The 20,343-nt window shown below is 37.2% G+C and overlaps 1 protein-coding gene across 2 annotated transcripts in view; it reads right to left on the bottom strand.

Moving 5' to 3' along the window:
* LOC107856625 (pentatricopeptide repeat-containing protein At5g09450, mitochondrial) overlaps nt 1-13,409 on the bottom strand; it is a 30,859-nt gene extending 17,450 nt beyond the window's left edge. Inside the window, exons 1-3 of one of the 2 annotated variants that reach the window (XM_047398087.1) lie at nt 13,156-13,392; nt 12,782-13,052; nt 6,258-6,629 (exon numbers count right to left, since the gene is read on the bottom strand). In XM_047398087.1, coding sequence (XP_047254043.1) covers nt 6,258-6,629; nt 12,782-13,052; nt 13,156-13,190 — 678 coding nt within the window. In that variant the 5' untranslated portion in view covers nt 13,191-13,392. Of the gene's footprint in view, nt 1-5,432; nt 6,630-12,781; nt 13,053-13,155 lie in introns of those variants that run through there. The other variant, XM_016701622.2, reaches the window with a different exon arrangement.
* Nucleotides 13,410-20,343: the final 6,934 nt, after the last annotated feature.

Here is a 20,343-nt window from a genome sequence, read left to right as displayed (position 1 = left end):
AGATGAATCACCAAGAATATTGACTCCTCTTTTCCCATGAACACCACTCTTGAGACCCTAACCTCCAATTCTTCAAAGATGAGCTTGAGAGAGTATTTAGGGTGTTTAATCTATCAAAATAGATGTTTAGGAGGCTACACACACTTATATAGTGAGAGGACTTACAGTTTTTAAACATGGGAAATGACCACAAGGCCCTTAGTTAAAAGCTGAAAATTAAACCCATCTAGGGGTACGACTCACTAAAGTAGTCGTACCCTAGGGTAGGAGTGGTACCCTGACTCGTACCCTAGGATTCTCCTAGGTCACACGCATTGTTAGGTATACGACCATACAACTTTGAGTCATATCCAAAAGGTACCACTCAACCCTAGCTTGTATCCACCAACCGTACCCAAAACAATTCACTTCCAAACTCATGACTCCCCTATATGATTCCCTTAGATACGACTCGTACCCTTAGGTACAATTGAGGGAAGGGTTTTACGTATCGAGGATAGTGAGTGACTCTCACTACACTGCCTAGGATACGAGAAGGAAGGAGAAGAACGATACGGCTCGTATCCAAGGGGTACAACTCAAGCCCCTAGTCGTACCCACCCCAATGACACCAAAAGATGAAGTTTTTCAATGGTTCTAAGTCAAGGTGTTTCAATAACCATGACAACCAAACCTTACCATTTAACCATTTCAAACCATTTAAATCATTTATACCATTTAGGGTTCCATTACCAAACCATACCATCCAGTTCCATTAAAAGTCCAATAATATAGTAAAAGCACTATCATAGGCATTTTATCAAACATGTTGGGGGCATCATATTTCCAAAACCAAAACCAATTACCAATTAACCATTCTCATGCAAACAATTGTCCAAACCACCATTAAAGCATATAATTTCATAATTAAAACATGGGAAAATCATAACCAAACATTTAATATCCCAATATATATTTGAAAACCCCAAAACCACACAATAATCATGCCATGAAAACATTGTATCAAAAATTCCTCTAATTGGAACTAATAATGAAGGAGGAGTACATGCCTTAGATTACGAAGATGATGGAGAGACATCACCTATACAAGCCCTAAATTGATCCTCTAAATGAAACCCTAGTCTTCCTTTACCCAAGAGCCTAAGAGAAAGTTAGAGAGAGTTTCTAAGTATTTTAGAATAGAATAATAAGGTGAATAATATCTCAATAGTGATATAAGTCGTGGGGCCTTAAGAGGTTAAGTGGGGAATGTCCAGATTACCCCCAACTTAAATTGCTTAAAACTCTCAACAGATGGTATGACTCCCTCATACCAGTCGTACCCTTCCATACGAGTTGTACCCATCACTTGTACCTTAGGCCTCCCACTTAGACCCAATACTGTCGATCATACGACTTACCCAAACCAAGTCATACCCAACCATACGATCAGTACCCCTAAATCGTATCACTGGCAAAATAAAATCAAATAAAGTTTGAACACTGTCTACCATACGAGTCAATGGTACGACCGTACCCTATCTTACTGCTCATGGTGAGCCAGTCGTACTCAGATCCAAGTTAAGTTACTAAGTCTTAGATTAAATGAAGGAGAAACCCCCATACAACTCGTCACCAATAATACGACTCGTACCCACCAAGTCATACCCATTCCAGAAACCAATCCAACCCACCAACCAACGCTCGTTAGCATACGATCAAGAACATACCAACCATTCCCCATCATACGACTGGTACCCACAAGTCGTATGATATCTAGAATATAGAAATCCAAGAAATTTTCTAAGGGTCCAAACCCCAGGGTGTTTCACACTCGTACCCTATCCTCACGACTCTTAGTGAGCCACTTGTACTCAAAGTCAAGTCAAGTTACTAAGTTTCAGATCAAGTAAAGGATCAACCCAACGACCCGTCACCAAATTCTACGACCCGTACCCACCAAGTTATACCCACAACAGAAAACTAACCATCACCCACTGGACACCTTACGAGTTGGGTCACCTGACCGGTACCCACATCATACGACTCGTATCCGCACCTGTAAGAAGTTTAGGGTGTTCAATAGATACCAAATCGAGCCATGTCTGCATCAAGGAATTTGTCATTTGAAAATTGAATTCAGAAATGGACTTTTAAATTTGCAAAAAAAAAATGAGCAGTCATATAAGCATCTATAATTATTTTATTTTCTTCCAACTTCGTATTTTGTGGTGGTATTAACTTCAAAGGGTCCAAACCACTGGTCAGAAGAATGAGGAAAACAAAAACGATTAAAGGAGATTTACAACGATGAAGACTTATTTGAGGTGCGTTGAGTTAAGCTATAACCGATCTGACTTGGATCTGTAAATATTCCTCATGCTCATGAGCCACAGATCTGAAGTCGATCGGTTGATGGAGCATAAAAGACTAAATCGGAGATGAGACATGATTGTTGAGCTGCAAATGTTAGGCTGCTGAGCTGAAGAAAACCAATAGCACAACGAGAAACCATGGAAATTCAAGAGAAAAAACAAAATTGGAGTTGTGACCAAAAAGTATCGAGAAGACTCCACAGACATCCATCAGATATTTCCAAATTAGTTTTATGATATCTATCAGATTTCAACATAGTACATTTCTCTTGTTTTGTTTTTTTGTTTGTCTTTTCGGGCTAGGTCACTTTTGTACCTAGCCCATTTATGTACATATTAAATTTGGAGAATGGATAGAAACGGCAATTCAAATCAAATTATACAAAAATGATCATAAAATTTAAATTTCACTTTTTAATTATTTTAATTTAATAATTTATTCTATACCGTTTCTACACACTTTTTATACATATCTTATACCAATAAATATTCTATACAAAATTATATAGTTTCGGCACATAATTTTTACAATAATTGTACTTTTTTTAACATATTTTATGCAACAATTATATGATTTTTAAGCCCTTTTTATATATTTTTTATATATATATTTTATACATATACATATTTGATAGAACTATACACATCAGTTGGATGAGAGTGAGAATAGAAAGGAAGCCGGGAGGAAGAATGGCGGAACGCTATTGGATCAAATGACAAAGACATTGTTGAGAAAAAGATGGCTTTTCCCGGATGATGTATATATCTTATATAGATACATATTCTATATAACAATTATACCGTTTTTATATAATTATATTTAATTATTATTTTTCAATAACTAAAAAAACATAATATTTTTCAGTTAAAAAATTTATAGCAAACAAAAACTGAAATATTTTTAAATAGGTCGAATGGCCCAAGTTGAAAACTGTATCAGTATTGTGTATGAACTATATCAATATGGTATATAAACTGTATCTGAACTACATGGTCTAAAAAGATCCAAATTAGAAAATTGATATAAAGTGAAAATAATATAGCTGAATGGCTATTTTTTGAAAAAATGTCAAACTTGGACTATTTGTTTTAAAAAATTAAAAATTACACAAATATACAACTTATGTTTTCAATATTACAAAAAATTTCAACTCCCTAAACATATTACAAAAATCATAACATAGACACAGAATGTCATGTATATGTTGGCTATGTTATGTATATTAATAGGGAGAGAGAATAAAATAATTAAAAAAGAGAGAGTATAATTTCTTCCAAAAGAGTTGATATTTATGTTATTTGTCTTTTTTCCATTGGATTTCTGATTTTTTTGTTGCAAACGCATTAAGCCCGTTCTTAATTTAAAAAAAAATGATTCACAAGGGCTTTATGTGTATAGCTCTCTTTTCTTTCTAAAGCAAACAACAACAACAGTCCCAGTGTATTCCCACAAAATGAGGTCTGGGGAGGGTAAAATATACGCAGTCCATACTGCTACCTCCGAGGAAGTAGAGAGGTTGTTTTCAATAAACCCCCAACTCAAGATATAGAATAATATACCAAGACCGTAATAAAATATAAAACTGAATGGGTAGCATAACAAAATAAAAGATAAGAAATAATAACACTAGATATCCGAGAAAAGGAAATAAGAGAACAACAAACAATACGTAAGAAGAAATAAGGAAAACGGATACCCATGTCGTAGTCACACATATTCACAGACCTAAGACACCTATCACACCCCAAACTCTCCTAACACCTAGCCACAACCCACCCACTCACACTAGCCTTCTACCCTAATCCGCGACCTCCACATCTTTCTATCTAGGATCATATCCTCAGTAAGCTAAAACAGCTCCATGTCCTGCCAAATTACCTCCCTCCAGTATTTCTTTAGCCTACCTCTACTCATCCTGAAGTCAACCAAAGCTAGCCTCTCGCACCTCCGAACTGGGGCATCCATGCCCCTCCTCATTACATGCTCAAACCATCTCAACCTTCCTTCTCGCACCTTATCCTCCACCGAAGGCACTTTCACCTTCTCTCGGATAGTCTCATTCCTAACTTTATCCCCTCTAGTAAGGCCACACATCCAGCGCAACATTCTCATTTCCGCCACCTTCAATCTTTGAATATGTGATTTCTTGAGTGGCCAACACTCCGCTCCATACAACATTGCCAAATGGACTGCCACTCTGTAGAATTTTCCTTTGAACTTAAGGGGTACCTTCTTATCACACAACACTCCCAGGCGAGCCTCCATTTCATCCAGCCTACTCCAATACGTATAGAGACATCCTCATCAATCTCGTCATTCCCCTGAATCATAGACCCAAAATACTTAAAACTATCCTTCTTACAAACATCCTGAAAATCCAACCTCACCACCACACCGTCCTCCATACATGAGTCACTAAACTTGCATTCCAAATACCCTATCTTAGACCTACTCAACCTGAACCCCTTAAATTCAAGGGTGCCTCCAAACCTCCAAAGTTTTAACTCTTGACTATCATTATCATTATGACTCCAATCGTAAATACTGTAATTTGGTTTTCGGCTTCTTGGTCATATTTATTATCTTTCTTGCGAACAAAGCTAGTCGTCATTATTAAGGGAATCTTAAGTTTAAAGACTGATCAAACGAAATTCAATTTTCTTTCATCAGATATATACAATGAAGGGAAAATATTCACTTAGTTTAGGAAGTGCACAACTTTCAAATATCACAATGGTGAAAGCTCGAATATTCCGGAATTTCTGAATTTGGTTCATCTCAATTGCACTAAAAAATTTAATACTCGTTAACTAAATCCAGCTTGGACTTGGACTATGATTTATGAAAGAAGCTAATAACATTCCCAGTTTGTTACGCGCCCCCCCCCCTCCCCCCCTCCCCCCTCTCTTTTAAATTTCTTTTTATCCATACAAAGTTACAACTGCTATACTTTATTGGAATGGTGAAGTTTGAACCAACTTGGATACACAATGTGGCAGCTCTCTTACCATCATCAAATGGACTACTTTAGAACCCAAAGAAAGTCACGTTCATACTGAGCAAACTACACGATCATATAATGTCAAATAATTGGGAAAGGAAAGAAGTCCCATCGGTATTCCTGCTAAATACTCATCATACTTGCTAAATAGAATATGAAGTCCAGAATAGCTGCAGAACTTTTCCAAAAAAGTCGCAGCTATAGGTGCAAAAAAACAGAAATGGTCTCACGCTGAACTGCCCATTTAACAGAGGCAAAAGTAGAGACGAAATTACTACTTTTATTGGCATTGTTAATTTTCTGTATACTGCCGAATGAAATGCTGGCAGGTGTTTTCAAATTAACATGCTTGATGCTTGATCTCATGGTCTTGTTACTACAATTCCTCTATTTGATCACATCCTTTCTGAATTAGAAGTAGCCGGCAAGCTACTGCGCGCTCTTCCAACCCACTTTCTTTATACGCTTTTAGAAGTCTATTGCCGCTGGAGCTATCAAAATCTGCAGCTGCAGATAGCTTCCACTGGTCAATAATTTCTCCAACTTCATTCATATGCCCAAGCATGAGATATGATGAGAGTATGCAGACATAATTTCTGCTAGACATTTTTTGATTGGTCATTCTTAAGGATTTCCAAATTTGATCAAGCTTGTCTTTATTTCCCAATGCACCATAGAGAATAATAAGGAAGTCATAGGATATCCACTCTCTTTGTGTGATACCTTTCACACACTCAACCACAGAGTTCAACCCTGAGTTTACAAGGTTACCTGAGGTGATATATATGTAAACAAGGTTAATGTATCTTTTCCACTGTTCACCATAGTCAGAGCCAAGACTTATTTCATAAAGAATCCGTCTAACCTCATCAATCTTTAGAGTTGCAGCACATGAACTTACCCACAGATTGTATGTAAATAGGTCAGGTGAGACCTTGTGAAGTTTCATCTCCTCAACAATAAGAGGTACTTTCCCCAGCAGTCCGACAGACATGTACAAAGTCATCATTTCATTATAAGTAACAGTATTCAGAGAAAGATTTGCTTCTTTCATTCTCTCATAGAGATCTTCAGCTTTCTCAGTCAGTCTTAAACTGGCGTAGGAGTGGAGGAGAGCAGTATATGTTTCAGTGGTTTTTGCAGTAGAAGGCAGTCCTTCAAAATAACGTTCAGCAGAATCAATTCCAAAAACTTTGGTGATCAAGTCAATGCGGGTAGCATAGTCAGAGTCCAACGCTTCATCCTGATTGTGGTAAACCAGCCATTCTGAGATCTGCATGCTATAGGATGCTAATCAGTACTTATGCAACTATTACAGAATTACAATTATATTAAACCTTTATATTTTTTAGATTGAAACAACATTTATATTAAACTAAGCAATTCTCGTTTAGTGTCTGGATTTTGCATGGGATAAAAGTGGATTAAGAATATGTAAGTGTCTTGTCTCAAGAGCATGGAATTGGATGGTGAAGCGGGGTATGATCTCCTTCAATGAAAATAAAAGTTATGGGCACAGAGGTCTAAAACTTGGAATTGGATCGTGGAAGGGACTGTAGTCCCCTTTGTGAATGAAATAAAAGCTACATCATGCAGTAACGTGGTGATTTTTCCGTTAGATCATTCTCTCTCTTCCTCTTCAAAACAACACCACTAACCAGCTCTTGCCCACCATCCAACCCCTTGTTGCTATCCACAAGCCGTAGCATGCTCTACTACCCATTACCCAATATTCCCAACTTCAATGAATAAAACTTGTAATGACATTCATGGGGAGTTGATCAGTTCGAGAGAAATAATGACTAGAATTAAAAAATGTAGTTTAGATAAAGGAAGAAAGTTTATCTCCCCGTATTTGTGAGTTTGGTTGGTTCTTCCAGAGGCAATTCATGATAGTTTCAGATAACGATTCCGACCAGCATAATGAAGGAGTGCAGTTGGGAGAAGGGTATTGTCGACTGCTATTCTATCAGTTCTTTTTGAATTCTGGGTTTTAGGTTTACAAAGGAGATGAAACAAGCATACAAAACTTTAAGCAGATGTAGAGTCATACCCTTCATCTCATGAACTCAATACAGAACACAAGGAATCTCATCTACAATATTATTCACATATTCTTCAACAGTCCTCTTAAATCCAGAAACTCTAAAAAACTAGTCCTGATCCATTCGCAGTGCAACGCTACCTAATACTATTGGAGAAACAAATGTCCCCAAAGGGTTATATTTCTTGAAACTGGTTTAGTTTACATGCACGTCAAAATGCATATAGAACATTAGGCAGAATTCAAGTCTGGGTAGTTTGTGCAGCCACGATATGACTACTTTCAGTAGCTATACAGTGAGTGATTGCAAAGCACAACAACATTCTCCCACTGACAATTTCATCACAGCTAAATGGCTAAAATGTTGTTTTAGATATCATCATTGAATTTGAAAACATAATGATCCTTTCTTTCAAAAATAATAACAAAATAGAACTTAATGTTCTCTATCTTCTGGCCAATCAAAAAGACATCGCTTGGAAATTTCAAGTTAACAAAATTGTATTATAACATTATTGTCTGTATAGAAATCTAGACACAACATAGTTACTTATAGGAGTTCATGATGGAAGGGGAAAAACCTCTGAACTAGCTTAGAATCCCTAACATCAGAACATAAGCAAAAACGGTAGAGATTAAGAAAGAAGAAACTAAGAATATGCCATGCACATACCAAAATAGACAAATTAAAGGAAAAAAGCTCTGAACTAGCTTTGGTAGTTCTTAAGTTAACCAGTTTTGACTCGTTAATATTTGTCATTAAATGGTATGGACTGCGTACATCTTACCCTCCCCAGACCTCACTATGTGGGAATACACTGGGTTTGTTGTTGTTGTTGTAAATGTGGACGTAAACTCACAAAGAAAGTATAAATCACTGATCGACAGGCCTATAGATGAATCTGACTTTTTGAACTAAAACTAGGAAAGTTGTGCCAGTTCTCATCCAAAGTAGCTATTTCATTGCTTTGCTGAGCCAATTGCAATCAACATTGGGTATTCATCGAAGCAATTCATGGAGCAGTTGCAGCTTTCCAAGGACATGACCTTGGATAGGAAGGTGTTGAGGACACAAATTAGGATAGAAGGTTTAGAAGGTAGGAGTGTGTTGTCTTGTTGCCCTTACTAGTAGTCATAGGACTATTCATTTAGTTTCTTGTTCTTTGATTTTTGTTACTATCTATTGTTTCGTGTAGTTTGATTGTAGTACTTCCATTACTTCTTTTTGTAGACTGTTTGTGCCTAGAGCTTGGGTCTCAGAAACAACCTCTATACCTCATCTTTGAGGTAGAGGTAAGGTCTGCATATACTCTACCCTCCCAAGACTCCACTTTGTGATACTGCACTAAGTATGTTGTAGTTGGTATCAGAACCTCATTAAGAAACACTGGGACAGAAAGGTGAGTTTCCATGCGTCTTTCCGACCTGAGACTCCCCGGGTCTGATTTGCGTCACTTCACTTTTCGGTGTGTGTTATGCGAAAACCAACACAACCAATGGGTCCAGCAGGTGTCGGCAACCAAACCCCAGAAGAATATCCGACAGAAACCCACTCACGCGGTTGTCATAGTTCTGGAGTCGCAACGCATCTATCACACACGCCTATTGTGTGAGGCTGTTTCCGGACAGCTTTCAAGAATTTTTTTTCTCTCAAGGTCACACAGTGATTCCGAACCTACCCTGCTGATCAACTCCCTATCCTGCCATTCTCTGTAAGCAGATTGAGTTTTCTGGTGAAGTTTTTGGCTTCTTCAACCACTTTTTCAGTTATTTCCTTTATAATTGAGGTTGCCTAGCAGTTCTTGACAGTCATCTGGAAATTTCAATCATTGACTCTGGGTTCCAATGCAGTCAGATTCACTTTTCTGGAAAGATCTGTGTTTTGCAGTGGAATCTCAGATTTTTATTTGCATTGTGGACCTCGACTAAGGTGCTTGCAGCCCTCCTCATTATTTCCAGGCTTTTACAGAAACTACCACTCAATTCCAGCAGTCTCGTGAGTTATATTTTGTGATGACTTGCATAGAACTCTCTTCAATCCAACCATGTCTCTTGGATTAGGTGTTTTTACTTCTAAAAATACGAGAATGGAAATTCAAGTCTTATGATTAGCTTAGAATCCTTTATGGGAAGATCAAAAAATCAAAAATTCCAGTCTATCAAGAATGGGAAGATCAAAAAATTGAAAATGAAGAATAGACAAGGAGGAGGTCGTTTTGGAAGATGTCACCCTAAGTGTAGTTATTGTAATAGGTTTGGATACCACTCATGAAGTATGTTATTCCCTGCATGGTCAGCCACCCAAGAATACTCACGTCGCCCAGACTAACACTACAGGTAATCAAGGAGTTTATTTATTTGAAGGGAATATGATGAGTTCCTTCAATATTGAGCAAGTAGAAATCTCTACAAGTAGCCTCAGTTACTTAGCCTGATACTTTAGTTGTTGGTGTTTCACAGTCTAATATCCCTGGACCATGGGTCATGGAATCTGGTCTGATACTTTAGTTGTTGGTGTTTCACAGTCTAAAATCCCTGGACCATGGGTCATGGAATCTGGTACCTCTGATCATAACACTGGTTATAAATCACTTCTATCAAATATTGTTTATTCACAGTCCCGACCCACCCACCCTCGGGGTCACTTAAGTCAATGTGATCCAAACAAAAGCGGATGGAGTTGGACAAGCTAACCCCCTATCTATCACTCTAAACTTGATTCTTTATCTCCCTAGTTGTCTTTTGAATCTTGCATCTATCAATCATTTGACTCGCGCCCTAAATTGTGTCGCAATATTTGTTGATGATTCTTTTGTAATACAGAGCCGTAGTACAGGACGGCGCAACACTTCAAGGCCTTTACTACCTTACGTCTCCTAATTCCTATTGTCTGAGCAACTGTTTGATCCAAAGTAGCTTACAAGTTGTGATACGGGTGTAGCAAGCTGTCCAACAAGTTCACGACCATTCCCACGTAGCCAAGCTAGGGAGTTACAAAAACTCCAAGCCTTGTTCATGCAAACGGCCGTGTGTGAGTTGGTGATTGATCCACCTACTGGTCTAAAAGTTTTTAAGTGTGAAGAGGAACCTTGAAGTGTAATAAACTTACACTCCAAGGCCACCCCATAGCAAGGGCAAACTGGTCATTTTCTCCTTTATTTATGGTGTAATATAAATAGATGATATTAGGATTATTTGGCAGCTGGTTCTTTCATACTATTTTGAGACATAAACACTTGTAATATTGAGGAACTTCTCTCTCTTCCATTGGAGAAGCCCCAAATCTGAAAGCTCACAAGTAGAGAGATACTTGTGTTGTATCTTGGCTAGAAACAAGGATCTTAAGGTCATAGAGTTCCTCTTGGTCCAAATAAGAACTTGGTGTTAATATTCTTTAGTCTTAGGGTCCTCTCTTGTTGTTAGGGTTCTTAGGCTCTTGAATATTACATGCCAAGTTACTATCTTCTTGTAATCTTGTTAAGAATGTGTTTTGTAATCTTGAAATCTAGTGAAGCCGTGTAGGGCTCTTTCGATTCACTAGCACCTTGTTGACTTGCTGGTTCTTGTTGAAAACTTCATCATCTTGTTCTAAAAACGTGATTCTTAAAGTCTAGTGAAGCCGTGTGTGGCCTATTTCAATTCACTAGCACTTGTTGTTCAACTTGTTGTTCTTGTGTTAGTTTGTTCATCTTCTTCTTGTTGTTGGATTCTTGCATTGTGGACTTGATAGTTCATCAAGTTGCTACAGTCATTGTCTGATATTCTGCTTCTACACTTGATCAAGCAACCACATTCTATCTCTTCAAGGATATCAAATTACCTACTAAAACACAATATCCAGAGGTAGAACAACTATCAAAAGGCAATCATGCCCAATCAACATCTATATATCCTATGATCTGCTCATTGCCTCGAATCTCGATCCTAAATGCGGACGACAACAATGACTACCACAAAGAGACTTGTACATTGACTTCAGTTATGTTCATTCATGTAGATTTATTTCACACTCATGAACTCCTACAGATTATCCGTTTATGCTAATAATTATTCAATTCCATGAGCTCTATGAATTTTTATGCAAAGCATGATTTATGAAAAATATGATTTTCCTTCAAAAGAGGCTTTGATGATTCCTTACAAAAGCAAAACCTATATGATTTAAGTCAAAGTTCCATGACATGATTTTCTTACAACTTATGATTCTGAGCCTCTTATTTAAATTAAGGCAAGGGTTCTTAATCGAGCTCCCTATATTAATGCGGGCAAGGGTGCTCAGTCGAGCCCCCCATTGAAATTGGAGCTAGGCTCAGTCAAGCCCCATTTAACTTGGGTCAAGGGTGCTCAGTCAAGCCCCCTAGTCCATTGGGGCCAGGTTGCTTAATGATAATATCATTTACACGTGTATGTATGTTGGTTAATCTAAGGAACTCCCTTAACGATAGAAATGGATTATGAAAGACACACATTAATGATTTTCAGACTTCATCTATGATTCTAAGCATGATATGACTATGTACTCTTAGTTATCCTTTTTATTCGGTTATGTTTCATGCCTCCTCTACTTTATATACAGCACAATTTCATATGTACTTACATCTCTTTTTTCGAGGCATTGCATATTGAATGATGCGGACTCAGGTACTCCGAATGAACGAGCCGTTAAGTTCAATGTTTGAGCTATCGATGAGCTCCTATCGTTCTTGATAATTAGTCAATTTCAGTTTGTTCAATCTTATTTGTCATACCAAGGGCTTATCAAGGTAAACAGAATTCAGTCATGTTAGAGGCTTCCTAGATAGTTAGTTATTATGCTCTTTATGTCAAGTATTTCAACTTTAACCTTGGATGTCGTTATGTTTTGAAACCTAAACAATTAAGTTATGAAAAGTTTTTTGTGGAATTATCCTCTTTATGAATAATGAATTTCCACAAGTTTGTTTTTGAACTACGAATTTCTCAAGCACCTTTGAACTAGTACTCTCGGTGACCTCTTCCATTTCAGTCACTATATTTCAATTTGTGTTAGTCTCCATTGGCTTTTAAAGAGTGGAATTAATATTGAAGATTCATAGAGCCGACACCAACAAGATTTGGATTGAGAAGTAGTATTAATTGATCACTACACCTCATTATCTATCATGCATTCTCCTAGACGACTGAATATAAATATCCGAAATGTCTGCATTTTGGCACCGCAATTCCTAATTTTCCTATCAAAACTCTAGAAGGATTTATTGCTACAATACTTAGTTTTGATGAGTTTCTCATATGATGCTAACTGTGTTTGATGAAATCCTTGGACGAAATAAGCTTATTTACCAGTAGTTTCCTTTTCAACCTAGACTGGAAAAAAAAAAGCAGTTGGAGGAACAACAAACCTCGAGGGCGTGCTTGAATCTTCGTGATTTCTGAAGCTCTTTGGAGATGTGACGGAGGTCGGAGATGGATACTTGTCGACCTTCACCGACCCATCTTTGAAGCACGTTGGTGGCGCTTCTTTTGGGTAGTCTAACACTGAAGATTCTGCTCTTCAAATCATCTACGGTTTCGTCCTTTTCTTCCACAGCAGAATCCGGTGAGTCTTCATACACAACTTCAGTTGTTGTAGTGAAGGATCTAAATAGACTCCTTTCTCGGCCACGAACATTTCTGAATTCCGTACAAAAAGAAAAAGAAAATAGCAACTATAACAAGAATAGCACAACAGAGGTGTAGAGAGATGGAGAAAAGAAGAGCATGGAGGTTTTAATACCTTGTGAGAGTGAGGAAAATAGATCGAGCAGCCATGGGAAGTAGAGATGAGTTGTGCGACGAACCCTCTCAAAGCTTTGTTTTTTTTTTTTTTCGGTTTCCCAATATCCTAACAGCTGGCAGTGTGAAACTAATACTGGTTAATTTTTCGTTGCTGAGCAGAATTTTTTTCATTCACCAGCCGTGAAAATCGATCCCTAACCTCTTGCTTAACTTAAGGGGTGAGGTGCTGAAGCACACATCAACCCTTATGATTCTCTCAAAGCTCTTGTTTTATTTGGGGCCAAAGCAACTCCAAATCTTTATTTTTTAAAAATTGATGATAGAGAATTATAATGTAGGGAATCAAACACTCGCCAATAAGGTGGAAGTTCAGGTAACTAATCAACTAAGCTATTAAATTCCCCTCCAAATCTTAATTTAAAAACAGAAAAACAAACAAATATGAACTCTCAGAAATTACCTTAAAGTAATTTTCGGTCATACATAATACACTTGTATATTATATATTATACATATTTATATTACTACTATATAAGTGATGTTTGGGTAACTAGCAAAGGTATTTTCGTGAATAACATCAACACCAAGGATGTTTTCATAACTAACACCTATAATCAATAATGATGCTTCTGTGGTAATTACGCTTTCATGTGTCTTTTTTCTTTACTTTTTAACTTTCCCAATAATTTTTCCAAAATCTCTCTCTCATGTCCATTTTCTCTTTTGTTTTTCCTTTCACAAATTTCAGTCCCTACGCACCTTCACACCAAAACACAAGCTTCAAACAAAATCTGTTCGCACTTGCTAAAAAACTTAATTAAAATCGCCGTAAATTTTGTGTATATATAATTGTAGTAAGGTTTATTTTGTAAAAATAACCCAAAAAACGATTGCGATATTAATCTTCCAAGTGGCTGGTATAGTATTCTTTCTCTTTTATTTTCTATGTTTTCTATATATTTGCGATAAATTTATTATTTTTTTGAAGCTCAAATTGTTTATCAGCTGGGTTAACTTTTATTTTTATTGATTTTCTAATCTTTCATGTATTGAGTGGTTATTTGTTCTTTCTTTTAGTTTTTATGAAAAAGGTTTTACTTTGCTGCAAAAAAATTGTAATATCTCTCTGTATGTTGTATTATGTATCTAGAATTGAATCTATCGTTGATTCTGATTTGCATATCAAAAATGGAAACAAAATGCTTAAAAAAGCTTTTATAAATGGCATTTGTTTGAGTTTAAAAATGGAATCTTGGTGAACTAATCTCCCGCCGACACAACCCGTCATAGGGCTTGTCGTAATGGGCGTCCCAAGTCCGTCCAGCACTGGAGACTATTCCTGTTACCCAACCCAACCTCCAACCGTCTTTCCTGAGTTGGTTGAATTTCGAGCATGTAACAAAATAGTGTAACAGCTCACACAATGACTTTGGGATAAGATCACAACCGTGACCAACCCAACTGAGTTTAACCATCTTATACCAATAATCCAACCATACCAAACCATACCAAGACAAGGGTCATAAACCAGGCCAGGACATTCCAAACATAATATAATTAATCCCAAAATGAAGTAGGATAGAACAACCAACAATATCATCCAATGATGTCAGCCCTTTAGCTTATTCCAATGCCAAGGCCAACACCAATACCGATCCTGCCCATTCCAACCCATAGAAGTACCACAAAGCCTCTAACTAACATAGTAATAAAATTCGATTGGGACATGCCCCCAACCATAGACAAAACCAATATCCAAAATAAAACTAAAATGTTTAGAAATATTCATAACATGAAATGGAGCCTTCCAAAAGGATGGAAGCTCACCACTTCAGTCCAGATGTTGTCCTCGAGTCAATCACTATGTAGAAGAAGTAGAACGACTGGTCTCTGCTGCATGGGTATACAGCCGCCAGTAGACAGGGTTAGGGAGTGATCGCTAGCATGATCTCAAGGTAAGGATAAAATAATGTTATTTATAAAACCAAGTAAAACCATCTATATACATACAACCATACATAATATAACCATGCCCGGAAAAGGGATCGGGTTTAGCATGTCTTTAAAATCTTTACTTAGGCTGTGTAGATTTGCCGTCCTAAACCAACCATGGGCTATATGGGTTCAGCTCCTCCTGTTGAAAGGGCCCCAGTGCGTGTTGCCTCACGACCGGGGAAGTATCCCTTGTGATGACTAGTATATCCCCCAAATATAGTGTGACATCATGTACACGGTCACTAAGACCAATCTCATTTGGTAAATATAAGTTCCAGTTTTGGTCCCCCGAGACCTCCACTTTCCATGTCTTAGCTATACATCCCGCCATTATTGCCCAATTAAAACCAATTTTCAAATAGCCAAACAATTATTCATTTATTAACCAAGGCCATTATATTGGTATCGTCATACCAACCCTTACTTGCAAGTATCATCTATAGCCAACCATTTATAGATTTAAGGGGACTTTCAAGTGCCCTTCTATTTACCCTATTAAACCACTTGGGGGATTCCATAAGCCCCTTAAGCATAACCATTATCCATTTACAATTCCAAGCTATTTAAACTATGTATAATCTTTTTAACAAGTTTTAAAATATGCAAGAGTTTCATTACAAGTAGTCAATGCAATGAACATATCTTTATAAGCATTTTGTCAAACACATTGGGGGAATAATATAATCAAAACCAATTCCAATAGCTATTAAACCATTCACATGAAATCCAATTATCTAAAACCACCATTAATGCATATAAAAGCATAATTAAAACCATGGAAAACCATAACCAACCATTTAGTATCGAAACCCCCAAATCATATTTGAAAACCAAAATCATACAATCAATGAAATCATAAAAACATTCATACAAAATATGCCTTTAGTTAGAATTAACAATGAGGGAAGAGAACATGCCTTAAACCAAGATGATGACGGAAAGAAATCACCAAGACAAGCCCCAAATTAATCCTTTAGTTAGAACCCTGACTTTCTTTTCCCAAAAGCTCTTGAAAGAATTATGGAGTGTTTTAGAGGAGTTTCTAAGTGTTAATAAATGGAATAATAGGGTAAATAAACTCCCAAGTAGGTTAGAAGTCATGGGGCCCAATTGGGATAAGTGGAGAAATATTCAGAATACCCCTACTTAAGTTGCACCAAAATCCCGTCACAGGAATACGACTGACCCACACAAGTCGTACCATCCAATACGATTGGTATACTCCACTCGTAACCTGGCCTCAACCCTTAGATCAAACATTGTCCAGTATACGACTCCTCCACCCAATTCATATTGACAGCATACGGTTCGTACCCTTCATCCGTACCCCTAGCAGATTTATACCCAAGAAAGATTTATACATTATCCACCATACGAGTCTTGGGTATGACTCGTACCTTGGCTTATGGCTTATGGTGAGCCATTCGTACTCAGATCCAACCTAAGTAACCAAGTTTAAGATTAAGTTAAGGAACCAAACAATCTGTAACCAATACGACATACCCTTAAGTCGTATTTATTCCAATAACCAAAATCTATCCCACCAACCAACACTAGTCAGTATACGACTGGACCATACCATCTGTACCCCAACATACGTCTCATACCCATGAGTCATATTGGTTCCAGAGATCAGAATTCTAGGAAATTTTCTAAGGTCTAGAAACTAAGGCATTTTAGTCTCCCCTACTAGGAAATTCGTCCCCGAATAATGGAAAAGGTAGGGGTAACAATACAAAAGAGTCATTTGTATTATGTTATAAAACATATTCCCAATCTTTAACAAAGTTTGAAAACAAAGAGGCAAAGATATTAATCTTTCCTCTAACAAACTCTAAAAATAAAGATGTGTTGAAGACACATACCTTCCGCACGAATCCCAAGAGCAGAAAACAAATGCAGATATTTGGACTTCATGTCCTTTTTCTCTTCCTATGTAGCTTTTTCCACCTTATGGTTTCGCCAAAGAACTGTAACGCCCTAATTTTCTAGAACTGGAACGCCACACATTGCTCATGACCCCGAGGAAACACAAGCTAACCCTTTCTGATATTTGCAACTGAGCACTGCATAATATACTAAAATAAATGCAGAAAACTGGCGGAAACTTGCCATAAGGTTCAAAACATCTAAAATAATCAATACTAAAAACTGAATACTAATACATCTGTCCGAAAAGCCTCTAACTATTTGAACTATGGAGTTGATTGAACATATCCCCAACTAACTCCGTCTACTGTAAATAAATTGAATCTAATACAATGATAAAATAAGGATCATCCTCGAATGAAGAGGACTCACTGCTACGTCTATTGCTGCTAACTGAGTTTGGACTGCTAAGGGTACTCTAGATCTCGTGCTTCTGAACCTATGGTATAAGACATCATAGCGCAAGAGAAAAGTATGCATTAGTACTTTGAATGTACTGGTATGCTAGATGAGGTAAGGCTAAATGCAAGGGCTTATGCTTGAACATATCTCAACTGAATAATCATGAGAGTACTGAATGAGGACATATACATGAATGTACAACCATAACTGAAATCATCGTGACTCTGAATAGTGAGACTCGAATACTACTTTGCTGACGTTTGAACTCACTACTAATATTGAAAAACTGAATACCTGAATCTTCTGATATTGATAACTGAGTACTAAAGTTGAGATCAGTCCTATCTAGCGAGTGACCTCTGAATCTAATGATACTGAAGCTAATTAACTAAATCTACTCATATCAATGACTAAGTTCTAAGCTTGCTACTATCGACTGATTAAATCTGTGATCAAACCTTTCTAACAGATGATCTCTGAATCTACTAATAATGATAAAGAATGATTGTATCTGAGACCAGACCTATCTAACGAAAGATCTCTGAATATTTTAATAATAGAAATAATGGACTGAGTTTGAGATCAAGCCTATCTGACGGGTGATCTCTGCATCTATAAGTACTGATTATGATTAACTTTACGTGAGACCAGGCCTATCTAGCGGGTGGTCTATGAATCTATGGAACTATCTAAGTTTCTTACTGAGATGGGTGACTGTATCTGATAGTCTTGGTTTCTGAGTTCTACTCTGAAGACTAATACTGAAACTGCAACTGTGGGAGTTCTCACTTAACCGACATGCCCTAAATCTGATCTGGTGGGGTCCAACCTGTAACCCCAGCTAGAAGGGTATCAATACCGTGCCACGGGTAAAGACCTCTACCATGGTCAAGCTTCTCTAATGGGTCACCCTGAACAGGAAGTCAAGCCTAAGGCGATATGATAGTCAAGCCTTAATCTGACGGGTGACTCCTGGTCCTGTGCTGGCTACACAGTTCTAGAGTTCAGGGACTGTTACTAACGACTTTGTCTCTCTAACGAGGAATCCGTCATCCCTAAACTTGCTCGGTGCTAGTTACTACTCCCAACTGAAGGACTCTGAACTAATTTTTAACTGAACTTAGATTAAGTTGAATTTGTTACTGATCATACTGAGTTAAGCTGAGTTTACTTGATTTCGAAGACTGACAGAATACTACTGAATCTCGTTATCTGACTGAATACTACTGAGTTTTGTAACTTATTGGGCTTTACTGAAATCTGAACTGAATGTTGAATACTACTGAGGTCTGAACTGAATACTGAGCTGGATTAGGATGAATACTGAGATTACTGAGTTTTCTTAATTTCTGTCACTAACTGAAATCTACTGATCATAGCACGACTGAGTTTTATCTTGAGACTAACTCGGCTCTAGACAAGTAACTAAGTTTTTGGGTATTAAATACCCCCAAGACTCGATAACATAAATAAATAAGACATGACAACTCTTGCGTAATAATCATAACAATAGACTATCATTCACAATATAACCAATGAAGCATTATTTCAAGTACTTGGGAATCTTAAACATGTAATTGTAAAGGAAAATATGCTATTGTCTCATAACTCACCCAACAAGGAGTTCACATGAACAGGAAGACGTGCAACATATCATAATTCATTCATTTAGTCCTTTCAACAAACACTTAGCATGCACTAGTTGACACATGCTTGGGGGGATATTATACTTCATGTTAAAATGACACTATTTTCTTCACATAAGCAATTTATCAAGCATGTGGGAGGCACCCTTTGGTCATACAACTTTCAACACACCAAATTAACATAATAACATAATTTAACATGCTTTTTGAAGGGGCTTTATCATGAATATCGCATAATCAACACATACTAGGGTCAAAGCTTGAATCTTTATAATCAAAACATGAATCAAAACTTATTAACAACATGAACTTCAATTTCTATTGACATAATTCATGAAAACTCATAAAACATAAACTTTATAATTTTGAAAAGGATTCTTAAACTTCTTGGGTGGAAGGAACCCAAGAATCAACATCCAACATACCTTGCTATATAATTCTTGAAAGATTCACAGTGAAACCTTGATGATTTGGGTCTTGGATTAGAAATCTTAGGTCTTTTTCTTGAAGAAAACTGAGAGAAAACAATGATATTTAGGGGTGTAAATGTGCTAAATTTTGTGTTAAAGAGTATATATAGGGATACCAAAATGACTGTTTTGCCCTCGTAATTAAAATAACAGAACCTATAAAAATCCCAATTTTTCATGTTGGCGCGACGTGCCATAATCGCACCAGCTTATTGGAAATTGGACAATTGGAAAACTGAGCCTTGGTGCGATGCGGTGAAATCTTATTGCCACCTTGGTTGTGAATTGAAAAGACACCACGATGTGGTGGAATCGCGGAGGCTTATTGGATTTTGACGATTACCATTTCGTCTAGCTCTGCGACGCACTGAAGTACCAGGTGGTACATTGTCTCACTAAAATAGCACTAACTCTCTGCCCGAGTTTAGACGAATTTGATATCGATGGAAAACTTATTCAATTTCTGACGTGATAAAAAGTCGATATTAGGGAAATTCTACACCGTTGTAAATATTTCTCATTGGTAAGTCAGACCTTACTCTTCTTAAGGATGAAACTCGACTTAAAGAAAATTCGGGGTATTACAAGAACCTTAATCGAAGACACACCCTTAGTACAACCAACGAACCTGCCTATCCAAGATCTCAATCGGGACCTCTTCATAAGACAAAGAATCAGTGATACCCAATCCTTCCAAAGGAATAATCGAAGAAAGCCCACCAATGCACTTCCTCAATGTGGAAA

The sequence above is a fragment of the Capsicum annuum genome, chromosome 10 (genome assembly GCF_002878395.1).
Source record: "Capsicum annuum cultivar UCD-10X-F1 chromosome 10, UCD10Xv1.1, whole genome shotgun sequence".
In the NCBI taxonomy this organism is placed as follows: Eukaryota; Viridiplantae; Streptophyta; class Magnoliopsida; order Solanales; family Solanaceae; genus Capsicum; species Capsicum annuum.
Note: the sequence above shows the minus strand (reverse complement) of the source record. Positions and strands in the feature narration are given on the sequence as shown.